At 40.8% G+C, this 23248-nt stretch overlaps 1 protein-coding gene across 3 annotated transcripts in view; it reads right to left on the bottom strand.

The window, feature by feature from the left end:
* TXNRD1 (thioredoxin reductase 1) overlaps nt 1–23248 on the bottom strand; it is a 61042-nt gene that overhangs the window by 15202 nt on the left and 22592 nt on the right. For all 3 annotated transcript variants that reach the window (XM_055394296.2, XM_055394295.2, XM_055394297.2), the window contains exons 3-11: nt 21944–22066; nt 21611–21683; nt 18572–18691; nt 11958–12100; nt 11457–11572; nt 9746–9971; nt 7975–8067; nt 7328–7404; nt 5695–5851 (exon numbers count right to left, since the gene is read on the bottom strand). In XM_055394296.2, the coding sequence (XP_055250271.2) occupies nt 5695–5851; nt 7328–7404; nt 7975–8067; nt 9746–9971; nt 11457–11572; nt 11958–12100; nt 18572–18691; nt 21611–21683; nt 21944–22030 (1092 nt within the window). In that variant the 5' untranslated portion in view covers nt 22031–22066. The remainder of the gene's footprint in view (nt 1–5694; nt 5852–7327; nt 7405–7974; nt 8068–9745; nt 9972–11456; nt 11573–11957; nt 12101–18571; nt 18692–21610; nt 21684–21943; nt 22067–23248) is intronic.

Here is a 23248-nt window from a genome sequence, read left to right as displayed (position 1 = left end):
TCAAAAAAAAAAAAGTTCATGACTATGACAATATTGCCAAAGCATACTTTAATAGTCATAGATGACAAAAGGGTTCTGAAGTCAAACAAGTTTGTAAAATGCTGTATTAAGCAAATAGGTTTCTCAACCATCAGATTTCTCAGAGGCTTTAATATGCTGATGTGAATTATGAAAAACGTAATTACGGAGATGCCAAATACATTTGCCAGCTGGTAAAAACCTACCCAGTCACATTTGGGCAAAGAGGTTAAGTCATTCTGAACTTAAAATATGAACAATACAATTCTCACTCTCTAACACAGTAGGGTGGAATCTTTAAAATGTGCCTACCTCTAGAATTAGCAATATATAGTCTTTTTTTCCTCTAATACAAATCCTTGGAATTCTGATTCAAAAGTAAAGACAGACTTCTGCTTACACCCATATGGACCAGATTTACTTCCTGCTTTAAACAACTTAAAAAAAAAAGACAAATATGAAATACTTCTTAGACACTGGACCATAGGTAGTGCAGCACCAAGGCTGCTGTTGAGAAGGAAAACGAGAAGGGCAACAAATGAGGCAAGTTGCCTGCCCAGAGCAGTTTCCAGGGCTTGGTAAGGAGAGGGAACAGAGTGAAGAGTGGTCTTTCTGAGTTACAGCGACAGATATCCCGGTTCAAGGATGCCAACGTGGCCAGAAGCTGCAGGGCAGAACAGCAAAGTGGGTGAGGCTGCACAAAGAGAAAGCGAGATCAGCAGAGAGGGCCTCCTGAGATGTGGGCTGAGCACTGACCTGTAAATCAATGCCAGAGGAAAGCAATCAGGGTGAGGAAGGAGCCACCAGCAAGCAGAGAGCCCCAAAATGACCAGAGCTCTTACAAGCCACAGTAGGGAAAGAGTTCACAGTAGGAGGAATGGGACAGATTCCTTGGAAGGGCCTCCATTGAGTAGAACTAAATTAGGCCTAAATGAAACGTTACTGCTGACACACCCAAACAAAGATGAAAAGCAGGTTACACAAGGATAAAATGACTCCTGTGTAACTTAACGGGCCACCAAAACAAACTCCAACACTATATAAAGGAATTCAACAAAACCCAATACCCAACAGTGTAAAGGGCACAAAGTCTTCATCCATCCAAACAAATATCAAGAATAAAACTAATCAATAGAAACAGACACTGCGAAAGAGATGATGGGATTAGCAGAGGACATTAAAAGAACTATTAAAAACGTGTTCTGTAGGCTCAAGAAGGTAGATAAAAATGCAGTCTGCTGAGGACAGAAAAGGAAAATGTAACTTGTAGAGATGAAACTACTTGAAGTGCAAATTACACATAATGGGATTTACATCCCAAGACTACAAAAGAAAAGATCAGTGGACTTGAAGACATTGCCAATAGACTCTCTGAGAAAATAAAAGCACAGAAACGGGGAAAAACATGAACACAGAGAGACCGGTGGGCTAATATCAAGTGAACCACCAGTCATTAATTTGAGGCTTGGAGGGGGGACAAAGGAGGAGCAAAGCAAAAACTTAACTGAATAGCTAAAAAAACTTCCAAATTTGATGAAAACTATGAACAGATAAATCCCCAAATCTTGACACACCATAAGCAGAATAATTATAAAGAAAAGCATGGCAAAGCATGCAATAATCAAATTGCTAAAAAAGAGGGAAAATCTTAAGAGGAACAAAGATAAAAATGATAGCATATTCTCCTATGCAACCAGAAGACAATGGGCAAATTATTAAAATACTTAAACACTGTAAATCTAGAATTCTCTATTCAGCAAAAATATCTTCCAAAAAGTATACAGTGAAGGCATAATAAACTAAAACATCAACCAAAAACCCCACAAGGAATTCACCTTAAGCAGATGTGCATTAAATGATGGCAGAAAATAATGTATCGGATGGAAACCTGGATCCAAATTAAAGATACTTTTTCTCCTTGGTCCCAAAACTGTTTCCAATTGGCTTAACTGACTACTGTGGCCTACCCAGCCTGAGAAATGTAGTCCTTTTTTTCAATACTTCTATTTGGCTAATCAACTTAATGAACTTTTAGAACACAATCCATCCTCAAATTGCAGAGATGTGTACTGTGGTTTCTCTATAGTTCTGACATAAAATCTTTTTATATTTACTGTCAAATTGAGCTATCTTACAAAGCACCATTTTAAGTAATAATAAAATTATTCCAAGTATTTGAGAGCAATTCTAAAAAAAGAAATCTACTGCTCCTTGGAGAAAACAGCTGGAGTGTCCATTCAGTTCAGTTCATTTGCTCAGTCGTGTCCAACTCTTTGCGACCCCATTTACCACAGCACACCAGGCCTCCCTGTCCATAATCAGCTCCCGGAGTCCACCCAAACCCATGTCCATTCAGTCGGTGATGCCATCCAACCATCTCATCCTCTGTTGTCCCCTTCTCCTCCCACCTTCAATCTTTCCCAGCATCAGGGTCTTTTCAAATGTGTGCCCATTATAACCTTTTAAAGCTGGTACATGTGTCTTATCATCTGGCTTTTTAAAGAGCTAACTAGAATGTCCATCACCTACAGGCTGACTCAGCTTTATGATCTGTTTTTGAAATGATAAAAATATTTTTCTCCTTCCTTGTGTTCCCAAAAATAACAGAATATTTAAAGGCAAATATGTTTAGCAGCTTTGAAAATGACTTTAATCTACTGTTAAAAAGATTCATTTAAATTTTTCCAATATATTTTCCACTTCATTTAGTACAAGCACCTCTGTATTGGTGGTAGTCTTTAAAGTCTTGAGGCATCTTTTCTACCCTCATCACCTTTTATAACTGATACTTCCCAAATCTTCCTCATGTCTTTGCGTTAGTTGCTTAGTTGTGTCTGACTCTTTACGACCCCATGGACTGTAGCCTGCCAGGATCCTCTGTCCACAGACTTCTCCAGGCAAGAATACAATAGTGGGTTGCCGTTCCCTTCTCCAGGGGATCTTCCCAACCCAGGGATCGAACCCTGGTTTCCCCCATTGCAGGCAGATTCTTTACCATTTGAGCCGTCTTTACGAGATGCATTTTCATGGTTAACACAGCAGTACCTACAAATCAGATATGGACTGGATTTTTGCTTTGGCTGCCTCCAAGCACTGTGACCTTGGACGGTAACCTAATCCCCTGTAACATGTCATCAGCCTCCACAGCTGCTCTATAGTGGAACGAGGTGCGCGCATACACGGCGCTGAGCACAGTGCCAGGCACGGACAACACAGCTGCTCTCTGTCCTCTTTTCTCCAAACACTCTTACAAGGCAATGAATATACGTTATCAATTTTGGAGGAAGACACAAACACCCATTATTCAGTTTGGGTTCTCTTAAAATCCCACAACAGATTTAAATTTAGGCAGGTGTTTATGTTAAGCTGAAGTTTTCAACAGATAGCTAGCTGCTCCTTCAGAAGGAAGGCAGATGGATGTGGATCCACTAGTGTTCTCAGATATATGGGAATGATCTATTAATGCACACGGGACAAACTTAAAAGGATTACACAGTTCTTAAACAAAACAATTAACCTAGGTATCTATTAGTATTGCAGTTTTGTTTACTATACTTGACAAACAGACTGATGAGATTTCAAACTCAGGGACTTAGCAGCACTTGTTCATTTTCCTGTTCAGTAAAGTATTTGTCCTATTAGTTAGATTAAAAAACAGGGCGGAAAAAGGAACAACAAAAAAGAGTCCTTTAATTTCAATTTACATTAATTCTGATGCTGATAAAAGCTGAAGGCACTTTAAGAAAGAATTTGCTCTACCTGAGAGATGCTATAGTACTCTGCTCACACAAAGAGGTTTATGTCCAAAGTAGGCAGATTCACTGGATTTTTAAGAAAATTGGTGCTACAGTAATTTCACATTTATTTACTAGCAAATTTTGCATATTTTCCCTGATCATTATTGGTATAAAAATTTTTTTCCTTTTCACTTTAGGAAATCACAAAGATAAAAAGGTGAAAAAAAATTAAATGCACCTCATTATATTTCTGAACTACCTTTTCTTGATTTACCATAAAAAAACTCCAAAAAGTATAAAAGACCTAATTCATTTAAAGAGGCAGTTAATTTATTCCAAATAGTAATATGAACCAACTACTATTCCCTGCATGATCAGACAACCTTGCATTAAAAACTCTTTTCAACCTCAATCCTGTTAATTTCAAAATATTAAGATTTATTATACTACAATCCAAACTAACCCCACAAACATTTAAAATGCTTGTCACAAATTTTATTAGCAGTATTCTTTGAGGCTCCATTGCTGTAACCTAACTAAATCAACTATGATGATTTATGCACAAGGAAAATGGGGAGTGACTAAATTCTTTACCATCCTTTTTTAAAAAAAATAAATTTCCAGAATCCTTTAAAAAAAATTAGAAAAAATAAATTTCCAGAATCCTTTAAAAAAAATAATTAAGAAGGGAACATTGATAATAATTAGGGGCAGGGGATATATGGAAAATCTCTATGGTTGAGTTACTCAGTTGTGTCCAACTCTTCCCACCCCTCGACTCTTGCCTGGAAAATCCCATGGACAGAGGAGCCTGGTAGGCTGCAGTCCATGGGGTCGCTAAGAGTTGGATATGACTGAGCGACTTCACTTTCACACATTGGAGAAGGAAATGGCAACCCACTCCAGTGTTCTTGCCCGGAGAATCCCAGGGACAGGGGAGCCTGGTGGGCTGCCGTCTATGGGGTCGCACAGAGTCGGACACAACTGAAGCGACTTAGCAGCAAGCAGCAGCAGCAGCTTCCCATCCCATAGACGGCAGCCCACCAGGCTCCTCTGTCCATGGGATTCTCCAGGCAAGAATACTGGAGTGGGCTGCCATTTCCTTCTCCAGGAGACGTTCTCAACCCAGGAACTGAGTCCACGTCTCCTGTATTGCAGAAGGATTCTTTACCACTGAGCCACCAGACTTCCTCTCGATTTTGCTGTGAAGCTAAAACTGTTCTGCAGAAAATGTCTTATAAAATTAATTGAGCGTATTTATTCTTTTCTTGCCATCTAGTCTCATAAGATACAAATAAGAGTTTTAATGTCCTACAATGACTTTTAAAATCACTTTAGAATATTAATATAACACATTCAACATTCCAAGAGCAGGAGATCTGTTCTTAGAAATGAAGTGAAGTGAAGTCACTCAGTCGTGTCCGACTCTTTGTGATCCCATGGACTGTAATCCACCAGGCTTCTCTGTCCATGGGATTTTCCAGGCAAGAGTACTTAGAAAGGATGGGGGAATAAAGCCTGAATATCACTTCAAACAGCTCTGAAGACTGACATTATTTACCTACATCCTCAAATCCTTTTATAGCCTAGTCAGGTGCCATAAACAGATTTAGAACATTATACACCAATTGGTAATAATGAATGGATGTAAGATGCAACTATTAGGAATTTACAGAATATAACAGGGCTGAAACTTGATATACTCAAGTTCATTTTACTCGTCATTTGATTCTAAGAGTGACAATGTCCATAACAAATCACAAAGGTAGAGAGGTCGTAACAATGTCTTGCCTGGAATAGTTACTAAAGCACATGTGGGAATGCCATCATCAAAATAACTAAATTATTCAAGACCTGGAAAAGTTCACAACCAGCTCACCCAGAGCACCAGGAGGACCACTAAGAATAGCATCTCAGTGGAGACAGCCCCAACACTCACCTTGACAGTGGAGCCACCATACAGCCTCTGAGCCAGCAGCCTTCCTGCCTGGATGGCCACGGGGGTGAGCTCCAGCTTCCCCTCCAGTATATCACCGATGGCATAGATGTAAGGCACGTTGGTCTGCTCTTCCTCTGTGACAGGTATTTTTCCAGTCCTGCAAATTCATTCAGTTAAAAGCACCATCCATTACCACTGTTAATTAGGTCCAACAAAATCCCCTTTCTCCCAAAGAAACCCAAAATCGGGAGTCTAGCTGAGGGTAATGTTCTAATGTATTACCAAAACAACAACAACAAAGCTCAGAGGAGCCAAAAGCTTAGACATTCTAGCTATTTTGAAAATCAGAGGAATAAGAAAATGGTTAAGAAACCATGGAATGGGAAAAGTGGAACACAGTGGTTAAGAACAAAGGAGGATTCTGAACTGCAGGAACTAGGTCTGTTAGTTATTACCTCTGTGATCTTGGGAGGGCTATTTACCATCTCTAAGCCTCATTTTTCCACCTATAAATGGGGATGATGATAATGGGAATAACAGAAGAAAAAACTACCATCATCTGCTTAAAGGGGTTGTGAGGACTGAATGAGAAATGTGTACAAAACATTTAGCACAGCAGTCCATGGACCCTGGTAAGCACAGAATAACTGTGAGCTATTAATATATAAAATCTAAACCTTGGTCCCAACTGCACACAGGCAAGTAGGTTTTCAAGATGGTGGACACTCGGTCTGCTAAATCTTCTCAGACCTCCTTAACTCCCTTGTCTCTCCAACCCAAGGGGGAAAAGAATAAAACAAAAATCCTCATATTAAGAAATCTCTTCTGAGTAAATGTTCCTCCTGAAAGAGGGAAGGGAGGTAGAAGGGAAAGAGGGAAGGGAGGGAAAGGAAGGGAAGGGGGCAGTAGTGGGGACTCTCTATTTTCAATTTCCAAGGCACCCAGCCTTGCACAGCACTTGTTTTCAAATGGATGTAGGAAAGGTGATATTGGGAAAATATCCCATGCCCCTTCCAGAAGCAGACAAGAGTCTCAATTATCCAGAGCAGTGGTACAGTGCAAAGGATTTTAGCTAATAAAACAGCAAAGTTTTCATATTTGCAGCTGTCACTAGAAACGTAGTGACCACTCTAGTGATTCTAAGACTTGGTAGCTTCAAACCCGGTTCAAATCTGCATATTCAGTGAAGCTTTTAAAGCACATAACTGCAATTCAGTGAGGAGTTGGATCTTTTACTGTACATATACACATTAAAGAAACAAAATGAAAGCCAGTGCATCTCTCATTTAGATTTCGAAAAAGGGAAAAAAAAAAGACAAACAGGAAAGATGGTGATAAGCACTTAATGAAGAGTCCTCTAAGTTTAAAAAGGGAATGCTCCAACTGTGGTAAAAACTAACTTTAAAAATCTAAAACTCCAAGGACTTCTCTGGCGGTCCAGTGGTTAAGAAACCATGCTTCCACTTCAGGGAGCCAGGGTTCCATCCCTGGTCAGGGAATTAAGATCCCACGTGCTACATGGCCAAACAAAAGAGAAACCAAGCAAACAAAACATCTAAAACTCCACTACTAAGGAACCTTATAAATCACTGAAATAGTATTTAATAAAACATCATAAAAGTTTTTTTCTTACTTCTCATTTATCTTTACCCCCACGTTTTCTAAGCCAATTTTTCTCGTGCAAGCATCTCTTCCTATTGCCAGCAATACCTGAAAAATCATTAAAATACAGTGACTGTTAATAAAAAGGCTCTGCCTGAGTTATTTCATCACATTTTTTCCATTAAGCCAATATGATTCATTTTCCAGATCTGGAAAGAAATATTCTATTAAGAAAATAATGCCAAGAGTTTAAACAAATCAAAATAAATTAAATCTTCTAAACATGATATAGTAAGAAGCTATAACACATTTCTTAAGAAAAATGGAATTAACAATTCCTTGGTAAATTTAGCCAAGTATAGAGACAAAGCATAGCCTACCAATGAAGTTGTTTTTTTTAAAGTGGTAGGCTGGGGAAATACAAGAACATGAGACAGAAAAATTCAAGGTCATTTTAACATGCTAATCCTTTTCAATAACCATTTGATAGATAATATGTAAGTTATAGTAGAGAAAATTTAAATTCATCCCTGTACCAAAACAAATTATAACATCATAAGTAATAAAGGTGTCTTAGAATGGGAACGGAACCAATAGTTTAGAAACAGCAACCCAGCAAATATAGCATAAGCATATGATTTGCTTCCTAATGAAGTATGTCCGAGGTCCATTCCTTACCGTATTATACTCTCCTTCGATGGTTTCGTCACTATTAGTGGACTTAGCTACCACTCTCAGTCGGCCTGGTGTCCCTGCTTCAATTTGTTCAACCTATGAAAGCAATATAAGGTTTTACTCCACAATAAAGACACATATCAACATCAAGGTGGATAATTATGTCCTCTCCTTCTATCTGGTTAACCCAAAGTTAAAATACAAAATCTGGCTTGAAAAGTCTTTTATGTCCCATCTCCCTCACATTAACATCTTTAGGATGACATGAGATTCTTTTATTTATTCCCTTCTTTCTCATTGCTTACTGTTTGTTAGAGGGGCTTTCCTTCAAATAATTCTCAAATAGAATAAAATTCAGAGAGTAAAAAATCAGCAAAGAAAAAAGCCAGAGAAAGCACACTACAATCTCTGGGGAAAAAAATTTTAAAAGTTAGTTGCTTAGTCATGTCTGACTCTCTGTGACCCCACGGACTGTAGCCTACTAGGCTTCCCTGTCCATGGAATTCTCCATGCAAGAATACTGGAGTGGAAAGCCATTCTCTTCTCCAGGAGATCTTCCTGACCCAGAGACTGAACCTGGGTCTCTCGCATTGCAGGAATATTCTTTACTGTCTGAGCCACCAGGAAAGCCCACAATCTTTAAATCACCCTTTGGTAAACTGAGCAGAATGTTATGTACATAGACACAGGCTTATTTCACTAGGGATAGTCCACCATGTTCTCAAAGGGCCCAAAATGTTCAGAGATTAGAAAGGAAGATGCTACTTTTTATCTGTACAGCATATATACACAGCTGTTTCTTCTAATCACAGTCCTAATGCTAGCAGAATTCTCATGAGAACTGTGAGATGGATGTTATCAATTATCATTTTACAAAAGAATGTGAGGCTTGGAGCAGTCATTCTCCCAGAGTCACATGGCAAGAAACTGGCAGAAGAGGATGTGAACTCACGTCTTTCTAATCCCCACACTTACACTGTTATTTACCAGCATCAAGAGATTCATGCTTCCACAAAAAAAGAACCCCAAGTTACTAGCCCATTAAGCAATTTTAAAAACAACAGCTAAAATTCCTTAATTTAAACAATATTACAATTAAAATTCCTTAATTTAAACAATATAGTCTCATCCTTACTTGCCCTAAAGGAATCTGTTAGAGATATGTCAAGTGATCGATTCTGTCACTCTTATGTATCAGAACATTTGTGGTTAACAAGTACCAAATATAATTTGGCATTTTATTCAGCATTTTCAAAAGAACTGAAAAGAAGATTAAATGAGCAAAACAAGGCCATCCAACATAACAAAATTAGATAATCATTTCCAGGGAAGCCAGAATAATACAGTGAATCTGTGGACTATACTGTATACTAAGGAGAAACGTCTTTGAAAGAAAGAAAAAAAATCAGTCTAGTCTCAAACTCTTATTTAAATCACTGGAATGTAGAAAAAAAAATAAGTATTAATATAAAAGGTCAAAGATAATGAAATAATGGAACACAAAAAGCAAAGCATTTCAACAGAAGAGAATAAAAGGTGGTAAAGTTGAAAGGGGAAGGAAATCATTAATTTGCAAATAAGAACAAAGCTATTGAGGTGGTAGGCCCTATTTAGGCAGAAATAGTATATATACCTAAATCACACAGTTGAGGAATGACAGTATCCCCAATGGTTCATAATGCTGAAAGGAGGCTTCTTCCCTCACCCACCCCAACTCTCTCTCACCTTTTAATCTGAGTATAGAATCAACAAACCTCCAGGCAACCCCACTTACTTTTATTGGTACAAACTGTCTTATGAACTTGATACCATGTTCTTGCATATGTTCACCAATTTTGTTGGCCATGTCCTGGTCAAATCCTCTTAGGAGAATGGACCGTACCATAACAGTGACGTCTAAACCAATACCAGCAAGAAATCCAGCACATTCCAAAGCAACATAGGATGCTCCGACCACCAGGGTCTTACCCGGGCAATAAGGTAGAGAGAAAAGATCATCACTGAAAAAAAAAATTTTTTTTTTTTTTTTTAGAAGAACAGAACAGAAAAATGTCCATATGTGTATAATGACCCAAATTAAAGTAGGTGTTTTTACTTTCTTAAGAACAAAATACTTTTAGGATTAAAACCATCCCGATTAGCTACACACATAATATTTGAGAAATTTTTACAACGTCTTAGACACTCTCCTTTCTCATCACTCAATGCTGTGGGAGCAGCTCGAGCTTCCAACGGGTGAGCACAGCAGACCATAGTAACTCTGACACTAGTCCAGCTCCCAGTCAAACAAGTTTATTTTGTACCATTTGGAGTAATTCTCCACTTAGGTGTTTAAAATCACACATGTGAAAACCCAAACCCCCACCCTCGTCCCACTGCTCCAGCTCTCTCTGAGGTGGAAAACCTGTGTTACGTTTCCTTAACCACCACACCAATCACCAACGGTGGGGAGAGAGATGGAGAAAAGCTGTCAACGTTCGGGTTTTGTAACGTAAAAGCCATTCCAAGTAAAGCCTGACAAAGCTTCTTGTAGAGGCAGGAGGACACCAGACACAAGAGATCCAGTTTACATAACTGAGCTCACATAATTTTTCTCTTATCACAGTCTCATCTTGGAGCTTTCAGGAGAAGAGCAAATCGAAGTACTGTTGGTAGACGAGTCTTTAAAAATATGACAAGGGAGCTCATTTAAGACAGTGAAAACGAGAGATGCCAACTGAGCTGCCCCAGGCAAAGGTTCACAGGATAAACTCAAATTGCAAAGGAAAAAAGCCTAAAAGTAAGTAGTTATAATCAGAAAACAAGAAACTCCTGGGCAAAGAGCATCCAAGGAGACATATTTATCAACAACCTATCTTAATAACGTCATAATTCAAAACTTCAGAACAATAATGTCACCAGTATTTCCACTTGATGGGCAAAAATAAGCCACACAGCAAAACCTTGCTGACTCACTGATTTCAGAAGGTCCCTCTGCACTGACACTGCACCCATTCAAATGGCAAAGAGTAAGGAAAAAGTAGGGTTGAGAAACCTAAATGGCCTGTTATCCTCTAAGTCGTATAGTATCTACATAAAGGGTAATATGTAATCCTAATTTTGTAAAAAAAAAAAAAAACTTAAAAAGGTACAGACATATGTATCAATTATTTTCCGAACTATCTGTAAATATCTATCTGGGTTTTACATAGAATACATTTATAAGACATACTCACATACATATACATTTCAAATATAAATATTGCAAGCATAATCTACATATGAGTAGAGATATTAACTCTGGGTGATAAGATGACCAATGTTTATAATCCTGAATTTTTTTAATGTTCTCTGGTTTAAAACTTTTTTCCTTTCTCTTTTTCCTAATTCCCTGTTCCTTTGGGCAAAAATGTGGTGAAAAACTTAAGTTCTAGGAAAAGGATTAAATGGATTTGAAGAAAAAAGAAAAAGCAGAAATCCTCTTTTCTCTCCCAATTTGTCCTTACCTGCTGATACAGTATTCTTTGTCACCGGGGATACCCAAATAACGTGGCCTTTCACCAGTGGCAATGAGAAATCTCTCTGCTGAGTAAATCTTCTCTTTGCCTTTGTTATTTGTTGCCTACAAAGGAACCAATGTATCAATTTTTAATAAGTTATTATCCTTTAGAATTGTCAACATTGTAATTAAAAAGGCTGTTTACTGCAGTAACCAATTTGATCTTCATAAAAATTTGCTAATACAGTGAGAGGTTGCTCAAGGGCACAATGCTAGGAAGCAGCCATAGAGCCAAGATCCAAATCCTGCTCGTCTGACCCTAACCCAGTCCTCTTATCCTTCACTACACCACAAGAGAAAGCCCCTAAGAAGTGACCACAAAATCACCCAACTGGATGGTCTGGGTCACTAATGTTTTTGTTAGGAAAATCACCTTCACTTTTCCTCCCCCAACAAAAGCTTTAAAGATATAAAACCAAAAAACCTTCTTAGGCAGTCACACACTTACCTTAATCCTGTGAGGCCCCACAAACTCCCCGTATGCATTCTCGTAGGTGACCTTCTTCTCCCGCAGAGCCACGCGGTAGCCCCAGTTGAGAGAGCCAATGTGGTTCTGGACCGCCTCTGTCATTCTCTCCCAGTCATGTTTAACTACACAAGAAAGACAGACACCATGCTCAGCTTCTCAACTGCCTGACAAGTATCAGTTCCCAGGAACTGGTCTGAAATAGCAAGTCCTTCATTTCAAGCACATAAACAACCTTTTCAAGTATTTTTTCCCTTTAGAAAACTACCAAACAATTAATTAGAGTAAAAATCCTCGAAATTTTTAAGACTAAATTAACTATACTCAAATTTTTTTCTTCTTTATCTAGAAACAAACAGGAATTTTACCTTTGACTATGAACACTGACTGCTGGGTCAATGGGGTGCTTAAGTAAAATACCTAGGATTTGGAATGTATATCCATCTCCAAGGGATTCTGATGTAGCCAGGTTTGGAGTACTAATTAGCTGGAAACAGTGTCTGGACCAGAGCTTGGCAAATTAAGGCCCCACCAGTGAAATTCAGCCACCACCTCCTCTATACATGAAGCTTTACTAAAATCCAGCCACGATCATTTACCTTCATAAGTGAGCAGTTCTGACATAGGCCACAAGGCCCACAAAGCCTGAAATATTTACTCTGTGGCCCTTTTCAGAAGTGTGCTGATCCCTGGTCCAGACTGAAGCGTAAGAGTCTGCTTTATTACCTCCCAAACCTCCTATCTCACCAAAGAGGAAAATTCTTAAAATTCTATCATAAAATTAATTCTTTGAGCAAAGGCACTAATACAATATTGAATTTCAACGGACAAAAACAAATCCTGTCATTCATTCATTAACAACTTCAACAATGACTGAAAAAATAGGACACAGGTAAAATCTACTCTGGTGGTAGAAGAAGGCAGGTTCTGGGGAAGCTGTGGTTTGGAATGAGGAAAAAAAGAATCAACACAAATTGAAAGTCTCTGACACAGAAATGAGCAGTCTGAGTCAGGGTTAAGTAGCTTGGCTCAGGCAAGGAGTACTAGAATCAATTCTATGGGTACCAGCAGCCGGTCTCTGGAAGTGGGAATGACAACACAAAAACTGGTTTGTGGCCTCCCAGAGAACAGATTACAGGGATTCAATTCATAGAACCAAAAAATGTCTGCAAAAACTGGAGCAAACCTTCAGATATGAGTTCAGCTGGAGTGGGGGAACTTTGGAGGCCACTGTTGTCATGAGGCCAGGTGGACTAGGTGCTAGGGCCCAAAAGACGTTACAGAGAGCCTTGACCAGCCTGTCTGTCTGATGTCCATCCACCACCATGGAAATATAAGACAGGGCTTACTGTTTCCCCACAATGAATGGAAGAGAATACCATTAACTCACTCCCATGTGCCAATCATCCATATTTAACAATTACCAACATTTAACCAATCTCATTACATAACACGTCTTCTTTTTAACTAGAATATTTTAAGCAAATTCCAGATATGGTTTTATCAGTGGTGGTTTTATTGGTAGTGGTTTTGGTTGTCACTCTGATGCAAGCAGGAACCAAGATTGCCAGGAGAAATATCAATAACCTTAGATATGCAGATGACACAACCGTTATGGCAGAAAGCAAAGAACTAAAGAACCTCTTGATGTGAAACAGGAGAGTGAAAAAGTTGGCTTAAAACTCAACATTCAGAAAACGAAGATCATGGCATCCAGTCCCATCACTTCATGGCAAATAGGTGGGAAAACAGTGGAAACAGTGTCAGACTTTATTTTTGGGGGCTCCAAAATCACTGCAGATGGTGAATGCAGCCATGAAATTAAAAGACGCTTGCTCCTTGGAAGAAAAGCCATGGCCAACCTAGATAGCCTATTAAAAAGCAGAGACATCACTTTGCCAACAAAGGTCCGTCTAGTCAAAGCTATGGTTTTTCCAGTAGCCATGTAAGGATGTGACAGTTGAACTATAAAGAAAGCTGAGCACCAAAGAATTGATGCTTTTGAACTGTGGTGTTGGAGAAGACTCTTGAGAGTCCCTTGGACTGCTAGGGGATCCAACCAGTCCATCCTAAAGGAAATCAGTCCTGAATATTCATTGGAAGGACTGACGCTGAAGCTGAAACTCCAATAGTTTGTCCACCTGATGCGAAAAACTAACTCCTTGGAAAAGACCCTCATACTGGGAAAGATTGAAGGCAGGAGAAGGGGATGACAGAGGATGAGATGGCTGGATGGCATCACCAACTCAATGGCCATGAGTCTGAGCAAGCTCCAGGAGTTGGTGATGGACAGAGAAGCCTGGTGTGCTGCAAGAACATGGGGTCTCAAATAATCGGACATGTCTGAGAGAATGAACTGACACAGGGATGTCCAGTGATGCTAACTATCCTCCACCTTGGTTCCTTACAACTAGGAGCTGTCCAGTACAGCATGCCAATAACACCCCCAGGGAGGAACAAGATCAAAGACACATTTCACTCTGAAATTTTACAGTGGTAGAAGTACTAAGTGGATTCTGCTCTGCCAATCCTACAAGAGATACAATATTCAAAAAGAAGACACAGTTGGGACTAAGTAACTGTACAAAAAAATTACTTCAATGACAGAAATTCAATCATTAGACCTAATTCAACACTAATTCTATTGTTAGGGACAAGCTTTGTAACTGTTAGGCCCCATGTGATTTCCAAACTCCTCAAACCCCTTTTCTCTACCAAAGTTCCTTCATCCTCGGGTACAGTAGGCAGGCATCAATCTCTAGTGTGGTTATGCTCAGGCAGAAGAAATGAAAAAACCTGCAGCCCACTACTCTGGGATTCAGCATCAAGATACTCTAGCTGCTCCTATGGTCCTGGTCTTGCATTTCATTCTGAGAACTGAGTTTCAGTCTGACAAAATCCAAATTCCTACTTAACCTGCTGCTGGTGGTAACCAGATCCCTGTTGGACCATGGGTTACATGCCCGGAACCCCAATTCTCTAGGGCTGCCCTGTTTTCCAGTAATGCCCCAAATCCCCCACCTTCCTGCATTCCCATATACCACCTGGACACTCCCCATTCCTATAGACCACCCACTGGCACAGCCCAGCACCTCCCCCAGGCCTCCTGATTCCACTGGCCTGGTTCACCAGCTGTAACCTAATGCTAAGCCTCTGCAATGCCAATTCCAGCTACCTAGGCAAGGACTGTACTTCACCTGGGTGCGCCCTCATGCCCACCCTGGCAAATAGGTCTTAAGCCAATTCTCTCATGCTCCTGAACCGCCCCCCACTACGATACACCCTGAGGTTCGACAACAGTATTCAGACTAACAGAGCTACTGGCATCGTTTCATCTTCATTGCACCTGCTCACTTATACCTCAAATACCCTGAAGGGGCACAAATTCCTTCCAGTATATTCCTTCCAGTATATACACAGAAGGATGGATGGATGACCTGCCCAGGCCTACACGGAAACTCACAGCAGCACAGACACACTGTATGTGAACTGTCAGCTGAGTATGGTAGGAGAATACATGCATCCAGAAACTCTGCAAGCCCCCAACTGCAAACCAATAATTGTGCTTTCTCTCTAAGGACAATGGGATCCTAAAACTTCACAAATTTTTTAAAAGGTAGATTTAATTCTTGAGCACAAGAGAATTCAAACAGGTATATCTGAAGAAAATACAAAGCCAGTAAATCTTCCAGAAAGGACCAATTCCTCCAGTTTACATAACTGAGCTCACATAATTTTTCTCTTATCACAGTCTCATCTTGGAGCTTTCAGGAGAAGAGCAAATCGCAGGCTGAGTCCTGGACGTGTCACCCACCTCTCCCCGCCTCCCACCTCTTCACCAGGCAGATTCTGTGCTGCCTGGTCCAGGTCCAAAGGGCCTTTCCTCCCTCACCACACTCAGAGCTATTTGCAGTGTCAGAGAAGACAGTCTTCCAAGAAAACAGAAGCACTGTTCTTTGGTCAAGGCCATGAGATTAGATGTGTTTCTATTTGAAAAATGCAAAATAGGCATTCATGCCTCATCTCCTGGGAACACGGAGCAGCAGACTCTAGGGGCTTCTCGTTTGAAAAATATACCTCCAAGTTTCTTTCTTCCTAATATCTAATGATAAATGTTTGTCTAAGTCCACTATATCTTTCACCACCAACATTTTAGCACAAAAAGGAGGGAGGTAATGACTGCTCCCTGGGTGGTAGATCCCGGCAGGCTGGGCCAGCCACTCCCACAGCACCCAGCTCTGGGCCCCACAGAGGCCAAAGCTTGCTGCAGAAGGCACAAGGAGTAATGAGTAATTGTGTGTCGGACACAACTGAGCGACTGAACTGAACTGTATTTAATCCTCACCACACAGGCAGTAAACAGCAAAGTCAGAATTACCACCCGCATCTATCTACCTTAACAACCTATACTTCAATGAGGTGAAGGAAGGATCTTATCCCTGGGGGCCCCAGAGAATGAAGTCTCCCTGAGAATACTGGTAAAGAGTATGTGTGGAAGGATAGGGGTGGATCACAGATCTTATGAGTGGTTAGCAAATAAAATGAGTGGTTCTTGGGTTTTCCTCCCAAAGACCCAGAAGGGAAATTCAAGTGTGGCCTGCAGACTGCACATAGAACTTGCCCCTTTTGGGGAGAGAACGGTGAGGAGAGGTACACACAGACCAAGGTCAAAAGCTCTGAGAGTACTTGCTTCTACAATAGCTCCCAAAACCCTGGTTCCTCTAGAGGAGTTGCCACTGAAGCCATGAGGGCTGAAAGAAGACCACTTGCATAAACCCCATGTGTTTTGAAGTCAGAGAGACTTCAATCTAAACTCTGAGCTGTGCTGAGTCGCTCAGTCGTGTCCAACTCTTTGTGACCCCATGGACTGTAGCCTGCCAGGCCCCTCTGTCCATCGAGATTCTCCAGGCAAGAATACCAGAGTGGGTTGCCATGCTCTCCTCCAGGGGATCTTCCCAACCCAGGGATCAAACCTAGGTCTCCTGCATTGCAGGCAGATTCTTTACTGTCTGTGTCACCAGGGAAGCCCAAGAATACTGGAGGGGTAGCTTATCCCTTCTCCAGGGGATCTTCCTGACCCAGCAATCAAACCAGGGTTTCTTGCATTGCAGGCAGATTCTTTACCAGCTGAGCTACCAGGGAAGCCCGAGTGTTGCCAATTTCTTAGCTATGATATGGGGGCACCACTTCACCATCCCCAGAGCTTCGATCTGCTTGTCTGCCAAATGGAACAACAGGATCCCCCTCCAGGGACAGCAGGCTCATACGTGTATTGCAATAAGATGGAATGGAGAATAAGGAAAATCATCTGACTTTAACTTGACTCCTGACCTGGAGGACCCCAGTGAAGCCGTGAGGTGGGTATTGAGGAGCTTCCTCTCTGCTATAGCTGTGGTCTTCACCTCCTCTCCCCTCTTCTTCCTGCTATCCCAAGAACCATGAAACATCTGCTCCAACTTGCCCTCAGCACAACTGCAGCTTGCTAAGCTGGTCCATATTCCTCCTCCTACCCTCATCCCAAACCGCCCAGGGCATTCAGCCCACAGCAACTGTCTGCTTTATGTTCTCACATGCTCCCTGCTCTAGAGACGCCAACGTGTTTACTACTCTCCAAGTACGAAACTTGTTCCTTTTCTTCCGTCTAAATGAACTGACTATCCACTCCTCTGCTTCTTGTCAAGGACACAACATCTAAAGTCATCTCCAGTCACCTCTTAAATCATTCACTGACCCCACCTCTGGGCACCCAGGGTCCTTAGCTGGTGTATCAACGATATCAGCACGTCGATGAAAACAGAACCTGTGTATCTACAGATTTGTACTATTTATACACTTCCCCAGCACAGAACCAAGTGCAAATAGTGGGTAAGCAATAGTAATATTATGTAACTTCACTAGGAGGATTTCTGAAAAGTCTACTGAAAAACTCTGATTCATTAACTGAAAGAAGGTTCTGCTGTGAACTGGGTACACTGACAGTAGGCTCCCAGGAAGAAAAAGAGTGGACTAGCGGCAGACTCAGGTACGCAGACACGGGAGTGAAGAACTTGCAGGGTAGGCGGGGTAGAGGTGGGACGAGAGGTAGACCATCAGCAGAGTATGTGATAAATTCATGCTCCATTAGGTTCAGTCTCCTCACTGCCTTTTTTGTTGGGCAAGAGAAAAGGATGTAGTTTCCATGGTACTCTAAATACTTTTAATCCAACAAAACCCCTTCTCAACAAATAACCCTCCCAAGTATCAGCTCATAAAACAAACTTCTTGGATGAGAGAAAAATAACAGCTTCATGGGAAAGCAAATGTAATTTGCATTGCCATAGGAAACTCTAGAATTATGAGAATTTCTTGGGTTTCTGTTATAAAAAGATACTCCAAGTACAATATCTGTTCTTACCATTAATAGTTACTACACAGCCAACAAGACACAGGATAACCACACTGTTTTTTTTTTAACCACACTGATTTTATCCATTAAAAAAACAAATAGAAATGACTTCCAGGTTATATGCTAGTCTCATAAGAATGGATGGTGCACTGTAAGATCCCAGCTCAAGCCCCTCAATAGCACAAATGGAAGAGTAGCTTCCCCTACATACCCGTCTCCTCGACGTTCCACCCGTAGTTTCGAGAGTCTTGTAGGGCTTGTCCTAACAACGCTGCTTGGTGCATCAGTTTTTTAGGTATGCAACCCACATTCACACACGTTCCTCCAAGACCTGCAAAAGCATTGCAAAATCAGATTATAGCATGATATACAACCCTCCAAAGAAAAGGGCCAACAGTTATTACCATTATAAGGGAGAGGAACCTTCCCCGCCTACCCCTCTTCAGTTCTTGTGGTTGGACAAACCAATCTGACATAAGACAGATCAACAGGAGAAAAAGAAATACACTCTAATTTGTGCACACAACGCTTTCATAGAAATAGGACCTAAGAAGTAGCCCAGAGAGACAGCTTTTCTATTTTTCAGACAAAGACATAATACATTTGTGAGGAACTGACAGGACAAAGCAGCTGACGTTTTGGGTGCTCAATTATTTAAGAATCAGATCAGCATGGGTTTGGGATAATAGGTAAAGAAGTAACAGTTTTCTTTACATTAGGTTTCTCAGCCCCGAATTCCCTATCTTTTGTGATAAGGGTGTCTTTCTACTTCCTGATGTAGGGAGTGCACCTTTCATGTGATGTACTTTCTGCTTTCAGGCAGCAGAAAGGAGGGCCAAAGTGTCCAACAGGTCATTTCTTAAGTAACTTTAATTAAAAATAATCAACGAGCCATAGTGCATATTTTTGGTGGCCCACTCCAAGCCCCAATGCTATTCTATGAAACATCGCAATTCATTTGTTTAATGTAGTCAACACTGTTTATATGAGTTTATTCTTAAGTCTTTGCCAACAAAGGTCCGTCTAATCAAGGCTATGGTCTTTCCCGTGGTCATGTATGGATGTGAGAGTTGGACTGTGAAGAAAGCTGGTCGCCAAAGAATTGATGCTTTTGAACTGTGGTGTTGGAGAAGACTCTTGAGAGTCCCTTGTACCACAAGGAGATCCAACCAGTCCATTCTAAGGGAGATCGATCCTGGGTGTTCATTGGAAGGACTGATGCTAAAGCTGAAACTGCAATACTTTGGCCACCTCATGTGACGAGTTGACTCACTGGAAAAGACTCTGATGCTGGGAAAGGTTGGGGGCGGGAGTAGAAGGGGACGACCGAGAATGAGACGGCTGGGTGGCATCACCGACTCTGTGGACATGAGTTTGAGTGAACTCAGGGAGTTGGTGATGGATAGGGAGGCCTGGCGTGCTGTGATTCATGGGGTCGCGGAGAGTCGGACACGACTGAGCGACTGAATTGAACTGAACTGATTCTTAAGTCTCACGACATTTCTAAGATCAGAGGGCCTTACAGACTAAACATGGCAAAACTACCCTAAAACGAAAAGAAGCAGACTTCCACAACTTCCATGTACTTAAAAAATTCATAATTAATTGACTGCTGATAAAAAAGCCAGATATGGAGATTTTACTTTGCCTACAACCTTATACTTGCCACTAAATCCATGAACAGAACTGATAACCGGGTTGCTGAGCAGGGCATGGCTAGACTGCAGTGGGTCTGAAACCACATGCAAAGTTTGGTATAGGGGATTTCCTGACAGTCCAGTGGTTTGGACTCCACACTTAACTGCCAACGGCATGGGTTCAAACCCTGGTCGAAATAAGGGAACTAAGATTCCACAGCCACACGATGCAGCCAAAAAGTAATAAAAAAAGTCTAGTGTACGTGAGCAAATTTTTATGGAGGTGGTCCACAGCCTTCACTGATTCTCACCGAAGGATTCAGAACACCTTGCCCATCCCTAAAAAGATTTAGTGTCCCTGAACTCAAATATGGTGATAACCTGTCTCCATTAGAACATAATGTAAGCAGGTGGGCAGGCAGCCAAAATGCCAAGAGTGAAAGATGGCAGAGGACTGCACAACTTGGGAAACCAGCAGCCCTAAAAGGAGAATGCGGGTTGAGTGTCACCACAGTGTGTGAGCTCCACAGGCCAGCAGGACTACACCCAGCACAAGAACATGCCTGACAAGAGGTGATACCTTAACAAGTACCTGATAAATGAATGAATCAGAAATTGTGACACTGGCTTACCCAGACTTCCTGCTTCCTTCTAATTTCCACAGCCAAGTCATCTTGATGAAATTTACCTATCTCATTATTCCCCTTCCCAAAGGTTTCCCATTATGCTTGGATTATCAGGACCAAATCCCTCATCTTGGTCACAAGGACCTGTACAGTCTGACACCTACCTTCCTATCCAATCTTAGCTTCAGCTTCTACTACCCATGCCACAACCACCAAACCTGCCCCAGGGCCTTTGTATGTGCCTTTTTGTGAGAAAGAGAAAAGCTGCCTGGAAGACTCTTCCTCAGCTTTTGGTAGGGCTGGCTCATTCTTACTCTTTGGGTTTCATCTAAAAGCCACTTATTCAGAGATCACCACTGACAACGGTCTCAAAGTTAAAACTCCTTTCTTTATCCAGTTCCTCTCTATTCCAGCAAGTAACTTTTTCAGTACCATGTATCACAATCGGTAAAGTTCTTGTTCATCTTCTGTCTTCCACAAGAATGTAAACTCCACAGAAGCAGGAACTTCAGGTCTACACATCCACTGCTGTACCTCCACAGCCATCGTTCATAGTAAGTGTTCAATAAATATTTACTGAATAAATAAATAATGAACACAGAATTCACCAAGACTAAGAAGCAGCAAGGGCTATCCATTAAGGTACCTAATTCCAGCTCTTGTTGGACACAGGAGACAGATTTGAAAAAGAAATCCAGGAAGAGTTTAAACTTTCACTTATTAAACCCCTAAATATACTAAGTTACTCAAATATTTATCTTTAAATCATCAAAACAGCTGTGGATACGGCTTTGTGTTATCTCAACTCTGTGCCAAGGAACCTAAGTATTCAACATTTAACTGGAGTCCATTTTGACCTAGCACAAGTGAAAGAGGCAGGTGTTTCGTTTATTTCATTTCAAAATTGGATTTTAGAAGTCATTCAAACCAAAGCCAGGGAAAAATCTGCTCCTATAAATTCACTTCTAAGGTATTTTAAAAGCTTACCCCATCTAGTTCCAAGAGGGGTTGGAGTGACAAAATCCAGAACCATCACCTTCTTGTCATATTTGGCTGCCTCCTGGAAAATAAATTATTAAAATGAGTTGGAATGGTTAACATGATGGACTGGAAATGGACCATTAAAAATCAATGCTATTTTAACTCAGTTATAATGTCTAAAGCATAACCAATTATTAATACTTGAGAATTTCATATACCAAGATGATTAGTGCAACTCCAATGTAAAAATTAAAAAAGGGTAGTTCTAAAAACATGCAGATTACAGTTGTAAGGATCTGACTACTTTCCCCATATCCCAGGACACACAAGGAGCCTTGCCTTGGCGGCTGCCAGTCCTCCAGAACCCCCTCCAATGATGATGAGGTCGTAGTCATAGGGCTCCGGGAGATCCTTGGAGCCATTCATTTTCACTGGACTTTGAAGTCTGCTTTCCTGAGAAGCCTAAAGAAGAAAAACAATGGAAGAGAAAACAATTTAACTCAAAAGCAGCAATAAGTCTGATAATAAGCAAAAAGTCTGATAAGTTCTGTGAAAGGACCCTTCTTTGAAGAAAAACAGAAGGCACTTCCAAAGGAGAAACACAGTTTATTACATCACAGCACACAATGAGAAATGTTCACCCTTCCCTCAAGTGGTGATCGGTCACCTGCTTTGTGGTAGGGCTGTCCTCATGCCCCCTCCACATGGCGGCATGTACTGTAACGTGTCTGCAGAGTCACGAAACTGAGGTCCTGATGGCCCGAAAGAATTAACTTACACCTGAGTTAAGTTTGATCAGCTCTTTTTTTCCTAGAATTTTTAATCTATGCTTTAGGTTTTAAAAACACCTGTACTGTATGTTTTTAGTAGACTCAATACAATTTAGCAAACATTTATACTTTCTAGTCAAAGGTAGAATAATGAGTATACTAAGGTTATAGAATAAGATAGGACCCTGCAAACAGCAACTGAAACAAGTTAGCCAAGTATTTATTTTTCCACACTGTTTAAGTAAAACATAAAATCCAGAAATTCAGAAGAAAATCATTAACTGCCATTTACCTGCAGGAAAAGTTAAAAGTCCCTGCTTTCATAAGACGTTTTAAATAAACAGGGGCGGGAGGGGGGAAATAAATAAATAAGTGACCCTTAAAGCTCATTTCTTTAATCTGCCTATGCATGAAGTTACCTATTTTTATTTTCCATATACTTGGCATTTAAAATATAAACTTTTAATTTTACAAAATCCTTTGATTCTACTAGTTTTAAAACACACTAGTTACAGTTCACATTTGGGTAGAACATTGTTTTGGTGATGCATTTAAAATTTCTTCTTATTAAAACAAAAATCTGCTAACATAAGAAAATGATTATACACAAAAAATTTTTTAAATCAGGTTTTAACCTTCGTAATCAAAAAAGCCCCCTGACTTACCAGCCCAGACTGCACATTTTCCTCCTGCCTACCATCAGATGTGGGGGGCAAAAGGCAGAGCTTAGGGTCAGTAGAAGAGGATGCTTGGGATGTGGAAGGGGGTGCAGTGTGGAAAGGTGGAGGAGACGCGGCACTGTGGCTGCCCGTAGGCAGTGTAGCAGGCATGCATGACGGTTCAGGGACTAAAGGGAGGACACCTGGAAACCAGC

This window comes from Moschus berezovskii, chromosome 6, assembly GCF_049115385.1.
Source record: "Moschus berezovskii isolate FMDL1 chromosome 6, NW_MosBer_1.0, whole genome shotgun sequence".
Lineage (NCBI taxonomy): Eukaryota > Metazoa > Chordata > Mammalia > Artiodactyla > Moschidae > Moschus > Moschus berezovskii.
This window is presented reverse-complemented; position numbering and strand designations above follow the sequence as displayed.